Here is a 9,758-nt window from a genome sequence, read left to right as displayed (position 1 = left end):
GTAGCGAAAAAAAAGCAGTAGAAATATGATTATCCAAACTTTTTTTAATGAAAATGGGTAAACTAAACTATGAACTTATTAGTAAGTCAAAAAAAATTAACAATATGTTTCCATTAACAATAGAAAATAACAAAAAACAACAAATGTAACAAAAATCAACTGCCAAGAAATGTTTACACAACTTAAACTATTAATTCATTAAACCGTTTTAACTACTTAGTAGGTAAATCTAATATTTTGTGTGACCACCATTGGCATCTATGACTGCTCCCAAGCGACTTTTCATTGATTGGACCAGGTCACTGACATATTCCACTGGGATATTTTGCAATTCCTCCAAAACAATGGTTTTCAGCTCCGTTTTGTTCTTAGGATGCCTCTTGGCGGTTCGCTTCTTCAGATAAGGCCACAAATTTTCAATGGGATTTAGGTCCGGGCTTTGAGCTGGTGTGTCCAACACATTTTTACAGTTGTAGAGCAGCCAGCACCTTACCTTTGCCTTATGTTTGGGATCATTGTCTTGATAAAACCTAAAAGTAGGTTTACCATTGGCAAAGAACCCAAATTTGTTGGCACTGGCTACTAAATGTGTGCGCAAAATGTCCAAATACTGTCCAGCATACATAGTGTTCTCAATAAAACATAAATCTCCAACTCCGTTGCTTGAGATGCACCCCCCAGACCATTACCGAAAGTTTTCCGAACTTAACAGTCGGTATTATATTTTTCTTCTCTAGGGCTTTTAGGGGCTTGCGCCACACTCGAGTTGGACCATCGTTGTAATATAGCATCATTTTGGATTCATCGCAAAATATTACATCATCCCAATATGAAAATTTTCCACACATCCTCCATCTCTTTCTTTGCACGCATGTATGGGAAATTTAGCTTACCTTGTTATTTTTTAAGTATGGGCGATGAAATCTATCTAATTTTTGTCGGATTTTTATGAAACATGTATCATTTGACGGGAAATTCAATTCACTTTCATACTTAGAATAAGAAAATATTACTTTAGTTTAAATTGGTATCGTAAAACGTCGTCAAACAAAGAGACCTCAAGAATTACATACAAAATCCCGAAATTTCGATGGGCCCCAAAACAAATACTGGGGCTAAAATGAAAATTTTTGGTATGCAGTTTATCTTAGATTACCTAGATCTACAACTTTTTCAAAGAATACACATGTCTAACTATAATAATAAAGATTTTGGAATGACCGGGCTAAACTATTGTCAAAAATTTTGGGGGAGCTTTTTTTTCAAACGCACCTGTAAAAAAAACGTCGAAAGCTGGCATGACAATAATTACGTGTCATCATCTAAATACAATAACCAACAAATAACTGAAAATATTTCTTCATTAAATTTCTTGGGAGCCGAGAAAAGCAAATTTAAAATCAAAAAAAAAAAAGGGGCTTATCCGCTGACCACCACAGTATATTACATATGTACATACATACATACATAGCTGTCATACAAACAGACGCCGTTCATCGTGTGCTGTGTGCTCCGCATTCAGTGTTGCCAGAAATTTGGAGTCACTATAAGCTAGATTTAAGGAAAAAATAAGCTAGAATAAGCTAAATATTAAAAAAAGCGTATAAATAAGCTAACTATAAAAACACTTGGTGTATAAGATTTAATATAAATTTTAGGTAAATGTTTACTACTACTACTCGAGATTTCAGTGTTGAAAAGTGGAAAAATCGGGTAAAGCTAGATTTCAGTGTTATTTTTTTTTTTGGCGCGCTGTTTGACCGCCCTGGTAGCCAAATATTTTAATCTAAACTTTAAAGTCGAGGAAGTCGAGGCTGCTCTGGCAGCCGAATATTGTATTCCAAACTATATTTGTTCTATAAAATCAAGAAATATTGTAAACTCAACAATATTTTGGTTTGTTGAGAATAGTGCGAACAAAAAATTCAAAAAGCCCTCGTATTCGAGTATCCAAAATTTGGCATTTGGCAACACCATCTCAAATTTGAACAGCTTTTTTTTAGCCGGAAACAGCTTCTTTTTAGCTATAGTCCCGCTAAAAATATTAATTTTCTTTTGTTAATTACTCAAAAACTACGAAATAAATCGCCAAGGCGTACTCGTGGTGGTCGTGCTCATGGAATTTTTCTCTTTCACTTGACCAAGGAAGCGATAGAATGTGTATAGTAAATAATGCTAGCTGCCGAAAAGTGTTGTTTCTGTCAGCATCCTTATAATTAAGGACTTTGGCCCAAAACTGGGAAGTATTTTCCTTTTCCTCCCAATTTATGAAATGAATTTTTGCAAATTGAGCAACAATTTCTTTAATATTTAAGGAATTTAAAAATTTCAATAAAGGAATTATCTCAGTCGGGTTCTTATTTGCACGTAGCATATTGTGTACGGCAAGAAATTAAATTTTCTTCAAAACTTAATATCGCTCAATATCGCTGTAGTACGATGAGTAATAACGAAATATAACCATAAATTTAGGCACAAAAGTGCACAAAATACCAAAAGTCACCGTGAAATATAATTTTAGTTTGAGTTGCCCCTTTAAATGATTATAAAAATACTTTATAAACTCTAAAAAAAAAATTTTTAAAACCAAAATAAGCTTTTTGAATTTTGAAATAAGCTAGATTTCAAGCTATAAGCATTTTAACCACTTTCCAAGCTATTTCATTTTGAAATAATCCAGTTCTAGCTTAAAATAAGCCAAAACGGCAACACTGGCTCCAGCCCATGATGAAATAACATAAGGTGGTCTCGTCGGAAGCCGAAGCTTACCGAAGCATGATGAAATAACATAAGGTGGTCCCGTCGGCAAGAGACATGTAAACTAAACTAAACTAATTTTAGTTTGAGTTGCCCCTTTAAATGATTATAAAAATACTTTATAAACTCTAAAAAAAAATTTTTTAAAACCAAAATAAGCTTTTTGAATTTTGAAATAAGCTAGATTTCAAGCTATAAGCATTTTAACCACTTTCCAAGCTATTTCATTTTGAAATAATCCAGTTCTAGCTTAAAATAAGCCAAAACGGCAACACTGGCTCCAGCCCATGATGAAATAACATAAGGTGGTCTCGTCGGAAGCCGAAGCTTACCGAAGCATGATGAAATAACATAAGGTGGTCCCGTCGGCAAGAGACATGTACCGAAGTATACACTTGACTTCAGTGCACGTTTGCTCTCTCACATCACCGTCTCGCTCACCCTCAATAGACACTCGGAATACTATTTCTTTCACTCGCACTTATTGCAAGCATACGTTAAGTGAATGTCTCTTGCCGACGGGACCAACTTATGTTATTTCGTCATGCTCCAGCCCAAGATTGTCGGCCGTTCTTTCGCGAACATTCGAATTTTCACATAAAACATTCTTCTTTGACGACCGTACATACATACATACATACCTAGATATGTACATACGGACACACACACACACGACATAGAAAGTGGTGCGGTCCTATACTCGCGGGCGCTCCCTTTTAAAATCGTTTTCCTGTGTATCCAGAAGGCCTGAAATTTAACTTCGTCGGGTCAAGGAGGGCCTCTATAGGACTACCTACGTACCTCGTTGCTGGGACTCCTCTGCCACCTGTGTGCTGGCCCTGACACTTGTTTGTCCAACCTCCACTTGGCTGGACCATTGGCGTGGGTAGGGGTGAGGGGAGGCTGCAGATCGTCTCTCTTTACTTTTTCTTCCCGCCTCTCTCATCGTTTGCTCCTGTTTTTGCTGGTGTGGGTGAGAAATATCTTTTTTTTATCCAGCTTTCTCCAAAACTTTCTTTGCTGTTGGGCAACGTCTTCCTCATCTTCACACCGCTACGTACCAGCTGATCGTACCAGTGTTGGAAAACGAGGGCAGAATCAGGGGAGCCCCTAGCCAGAAATCGGCAGGTGGCGCCTCTGGGCAAACCGCTTTAAAGCTTCTTCTTCCGCCGAATTCAAATTCAAATTTAAATTTAATTTAAATTCAAATTTCAAAAATTTCACAAGTTGAAACCGATACCCGCCAGTCATATGAATAAATCTGTTGTATCCATCGACCATCAAGCCCGATGCGCAATGGCAGATGTGCAGAATATACAAGGGGAAGTGTCGGTTTTCGGCAGTCGTCCACGGCTCTTGCGGTCACCGCCTCCGTGCACAGACACGCCGGCAAATGCGAATGTTGCTAATAATACAGAGGCACGAGCTATACAGGTGCAAGAAATAAACCACTATGATGCCCCAGCAGTAACCTCACAAATAGAAGAGCTAAACGAGCTAGGAAACCTGATCTGGCAGCTGGACAGTATGTTCAATAGAGCTGACGATGGGAGAAAGCCAGTCCGCCATGTAAATTTGAGTACAAAGAACTCGATAGTGCGTATGATGGAGCTGCACGAAACACTGTGCCGAAAAATTACTGATAGCCACCCCGCAAAAATGGTCCAAAAGGGCGACATCGCCACGCAAACAACACCGGGGAAGATTAAACATCTGGGTCTTCCGACAAGTCTGAGCCAGCCAGCTAAAACTGCTACGCCCAAACGACAGAGAGAGGACGCCGCCATTCAGCGGAAAACCCCACCAAAACGTGGAAAAACGACGCAGGGTTCTCGTCCAGAACAACTGGTTAACAACTTGGCCAATACAAACACATCGTGGGCCAATTCAGTCAACGCAGCCGAAGCGGATGCAGAATGGCAGACGGTGTCTCGAAAGCGGCCTAGCAAGCAACCAGCTCGAAGGGACAAGCCCGCGGCCATTGTGATACAGGCCCAAGAAGGCTTCTCCTACGCCCAGATTCTTGGCATGGTTACAAGACGAACCGACGGCAAACTCGATGGAGTCAAGAGTAATGTAAAGCGCACAAGGAAGACTGCCAAGGGCGAGCTGCTTCTAGAACTCAAGCGAGACGGCGCTCCTGACTGCCAAAAACTAAGAAACGAGCTTAGCCAAGTTCTAGGCCAGCAAGCGTCGGTAAGAGCAGTAGGAACTGAAGCTTGGATTGAGATACGCAATCTCGACACCTTGGTATCAGCAGACCACATTAAAGAAGCAATAACGGAAATTATTGGCGATGCCACCGCAAACGTGCGTGTCCGAAGCTTGCGCCACACTTTTGGTGATACACAGCTGGCTGTCTTATCAATGCCGCGCTCGACTGCTGACTCCTTACTCAAGATGGGAAAAATAGCAATAGGATGGACGCTCTGCCCGATTCGGGAACGGCAATCAAAGCAAAGATGCTACAAATGCTTAAACTTCGGCCACACGGCGGCAAAGTGCAATAGCTCAATAGATCGCACCAATTGGTGCCTCAAATGTGGGGCGACAGATCACAAGGCAGCCTCATGCAGCAACTTTCCAGTCTGCTTCAACTGCTTAGACGCCAAACGACAACAGGTGGGGCATTACACTGGCAGCCGACGTTGCCCAATGGCGAGTGCAGGAGCGAAGCAGCAGCAAACGCTATGAAGTTTCTACAATTAAATTTGAATCACTGTGCGGCGGCGCATGATTTACTAGCGCAATCAGTAAGGGAGCAAAATATAGACGTGGCGATTCTGAGCGAGCCATATAGAATTCGGCCTGGCAGCTCATGGGCAACAGACTCTTCAGGGAAAGCTGCAATCTGGTTGTGCGGCAATCGTACTCCGCCTTTGCAGCACATCTACGCAAATAGAGGATTTGTCAGAGCATACATAGGCGACATATGGGTGTACAGCTGCTACTTGGCACCAAGTCTTACTCTCCAAGAATTCGAGTCGACACTGGACCAGCTGGCTCTGGATGCAAGAGGAAAGGGCAAAACAATCGTTGCAGGCGACTTCAACTCGTGGTCCACTGAATGGGGTAGTGACCGAACAAACTCCAGGGGCCGCACAACTCTTGAGAGCCTCGCCTCACTCGAACTTGTTGTGATAAACACGGGCAACAAACACACGTTCTGCAGAGCTGGCTACGGATCAGTGATTGACGTCACATTTGCAAGCCGGCAGATAGCAGCACAGACCAACTGGCAATTGAGCAGCCACTATACGGCTAGCGACCATCAAGCCATTTTGTTCACTATCGGCAGCGGTCCCGCAGAAAACGTAACCACAGACCAAAACGCTAAAATGTTTAGAGTGGATACTCTAAATATTACAACATTCGAGGAATCCTTCAGAATCCCAGAATTCACTGGCGACGCAAATAAGTTCGCTAAAACGCTAGTAGACGCCGTACTAGCAGCCTGTGATGCCAGTATGGCTGCCCGTAGATGCCACAGCAAGCAAAAGGCTCCTGTCTACTGGTGGAACGCATCTATAAGCGAGGCGAGGAGGAGGTGCCTTCAATGCAGACGACAATACCAGAGAGCGCGTAGAATGCCAGAGTTCTCTAGCCTCCAGGCCCAATACAAGCTTAGGCGAAGAGAACTAAAACTCGCGATTAAGGAGAGTAAACGCAACTGCTTCTTAGAAATGTGCAACGCCGCCGAGAACGATATTTGGGGGCTGCTTATAAAGTGGCCATGAAGAAGCTCAACGCAAACAAGCCCGTGACTCCAAACGAATCCCAAATGAAGCTCATCGTGGAGACACTGTTCCCGAACTGCTCAGCTATATCGCCAAGACCCACTCGGATCGCTACCACACGGGACGTATGCGACATTAGCCCCGATGAAATTCTGGCAGTCGCCGCAAAGTTACAGGATCGAAAGGCTCCAGGCCCCGACGCGATACCAAACAAGGCGCTAAAACTGGCCGCACGCCTCCAGCCCGGAAAATTTGCAGAAGTTTTCAACAAATGCATGCACGATGGCATTTTTCCAGACATTTGGAAATTGCAAAATCTGGTGCTTCTACCAAAGCCGAACAAGCCAGCCGAGGACCCATCAGCATACAGGCCAATCTGCCTTTTAGACTCGATCTCTAAACTGTTTGAGAAACTGCTGGTGCAGAGAGTTGAGTCCGCCATCAAGCACTCTGGCGACCTCTCACCGATGCAGTTTGGGTTTAGACGCGCAAAGTCCACAATCGACGCGCTACAAACGGTAGTTGGCATAGCCAGCAATGCCATCGAGGGCCAGCGATGGAAGGGTGGCAAGAAAGAATACTGCTTGGTCACCACTCTAGATGTGAGAAACGCGTTCAACACCGCAAACTGGAGTCGGATCCTAAGCTCCCTTCGGGAGTTTCGGGTACCAGAATACCTAGTCCTCATGGTGGAAGACTATTTCCGAAATCGAATCTTGCGATACAATACCCAAAGTGGCTGGCGCACCCATGTCGTCAAAGGAGGTGTCCCACAAGGCTCCGTTCTGGGTCCAATCCTATGGAACGTGATGTATGATGGCGTGCTTAGGCTTTCTCTACCATCTGGAACCCATATCGTCGGCTTTGCAGATGACGTGGCGATAGTGGTGGTAGCGAAGCACCTACATGAGACGGAGGACAAAACGGCCGTGGCAGTCGACATAGTCAAAGGATGGCTAAACAATGTTGGCTTGCAGCTTGCAGTCCAAAAAACCGAAGCTGTCTTGATCAGCAGTCGCAAAGTCGTGGAGGTAGCGGAAATTTCTCTGGATACGTGCAAAATAAAGTCATCCAGGGCAATACGCTTTTTAGGCATTTTAATAGACACCCGCCTTAGCTTCAAGGAACACTTGGAGCACGCAGCGCAGCCTCGTCTGACATTGTTCGGAAGCCTCGACACACTCGTATGGCTCCCAATCTATACGTTGCCTCGAGCCCTTGGCGATATGATTTCTGCCGCAAAGCCTTTGCCCAAATAGGAGCTCCGTAGAGCATTATTGATCTCACGACGTTTACCAGTAGTACCCGTTGCCGTTGGCTTGGGCCTCTGGAGTTGAGCAAGAACCGCGTAATGCAGCGGCCTATTTCTGCAGCTTTTATATAGCTGGACTGACACCTATCGATCTTCTGGCGAAGGAGTCCCAGTTCATCTACAATAGACGGCAAACTAGCGAATGGACGCCACTGGCAAAACAAGAGGCCAAAAGAGCAGCCAGAAGAGCGAGCTTAGAAGAATGGCAAGCAAGATGGTCATCCTCAACCAAAGGCAGATGGACGTTTCGGCTGATCCCGAACCTGGAGCTCTGGCTCTCGAGAAGTCACGGCGAAGTCACGTTCGAGTTAACCCAACTGCTAAGTGGGCATGGATGTTTCAGCTCATATCTACACCGATTTGGGCACGAAAGCAGCCCAGTATGCGTTCTATGCCAAAACGGCGTAGTAGAGGATGCCGAGCACGTGCTTTTCTGCTGCCCAAGATTCCAGAGTGAACGCCATGAGCTCGAAGAAACCTTTGGGGAACTACCTACGGTCGAGAACACTGTCAACAAAATGTGTGCTAGCCAAGAAAAGTGGTCTGCGGCCTGCTCATTTGCTAAAAAAGTTATGGACACTCTTCGCCGCCTGGAGAGGCAGCGAAACGCTTGAGGGGCATGAGGCCCGCCTTTTAAGCCTGCGAAGCAATACCCCCCGGCAGTCCCGCAGGTTAAATTGGCACCCAACACTTCTTCTTTTCCACTTCTACCTTCTCCACACTATACCCTTTCATCTTAATCTAACTTTGTTATATTATTGTTAAATAAATGAATTAAAAACCAGAGGGCCGGGGCTAACTTCGACCGCGTCAAAGTTTGTATACCCTTGCAACTTTTTTGGTAACTCTATCCTTACCTATTAGCCATCAATGTGGAAGAACGTTTTATCTAAAAAGGCTTATGTCTGCGAAAGAATGGCCTACAATCATAGGAAATAACGAAGATATTGACCAAAGTCACAGTTTTCCACCGATCGTTCCTATGGGAGCTATATGATATAGTCACCCGATCTTTATCAAATTCGACACAGTCATTAACATATATATTAAATTAAGAAATGTTTAATTTAAAAGCAATCGCGTTAAAAGTAACGAAGTTATTTACAAAAGTCACTGTTTTCGACCAATCGTTCCTATGGGAGCTATATGATATAGTCACCTGATCTTGATCAAATTTGGCATTGTCGCTTATAGGCGTAGTAAACTCTCTAATATTAAGTTTCACGATAATAGCATAGAAAATAACGAAGTTATTGAGAAAGTCACTGTTTTTGACTTGGCCGTTTGTATGGGAGCTATATGATATAGTGGTCCGATCCGGCTGAATCCGAGATATACAACGCCTGCAGTATATACAAGCCTACGTGCAAAATTTCAGCTCTGTAGCTCTTACGGTCTAGGAGGAGTTTGCGTTGATCCAGACGGACGGACGGACGGACGGACGGACGGACGGACATGGCTAGTTGAACTCGTCTCGTCGTGCTGATCAAGAATATATATACTTTGTATGGTCGGAGATGCTTCGTTCTATGCGTTGCACACTTCTGACCAAAATTAATATACCCTTTTTGCAAGGGTATAAAAAAGATATGTACATACATACATATGTATATACATACATACATACATAGCTGTCATACAAACAGACGCCGCTCATCGTGTGCTGTGTGCAGCCCAAGATTGTCGGCCGTTCTTTCGCGAACATTCGAGTTTTCACATAAAACATTATTTCCTTGACAGTACATACATATGTATGTACATACATATATATGTACATACATATGTATGTATACATATTTCCAAGGAAATAAAAACTCCGGCGAGGTCGATTTCGCCCCGGCCCACTGGTTTTCAATTCATGACTTCTTTTTTCAAACGAGTACCAAGTTTTTTCGGTAGCCGAACGAAATCGAGTTATAATGGAAATGAATATAAACCAGAGCTCGCAAATA

At 43.5% G+C, this 9,758-nt stretch overlaps 1 protein-coding gene across 1 annotated transcript; it reads left to right on the top strand.

The window, feature by feature from the left end:
• The first annotated feature begins 5,447 nt into the window (after positions 1–5,447).
• On the top strand, positions 5,448–6,494 carry LOC137572467 (uncharacterized). The gene has a single exon (XM_068284225.1). It carries the CDS (start codon positions 5,448–5,450, stop codon positions 6,492–6,494), a length of 1,047 nt encoding a protein of 348 aa, XP_068140326.1.
• The last annotated feature ends 3,264 nt before the right edge of the window (positions 6,495–9,758 follow it).

This window comes from Drosophila tropicalis, unplaced genomic scaffold, assembly GCF_018151085.1.
Source record: "Drosophila tropicalis isolate 14030-0801.00 unplaced genomic scaffold, ASM1815108v1 contig_308, whole genome shotgun sequence".
NCBI lineage: Eukaryota > Metazoa > Arthropoda > Insecta > Diptera > Drosophilidae > Drosophila > Drosophila tropicalis.
The sequence above is the reverse complement of the archived record's forward strand: the minus strand, read 5'-3'. Positions and strand labels throughout refer to the sequence as shown.

Coding starts and splice junctions, on each gene's coding strand:
- LOC137572467 (XM_068284225.1), top strand. CDS start 5,448: ATGAAGTTTCTACAATTAAATTTGAATCACTGTGCGGCGGCGCATGAT.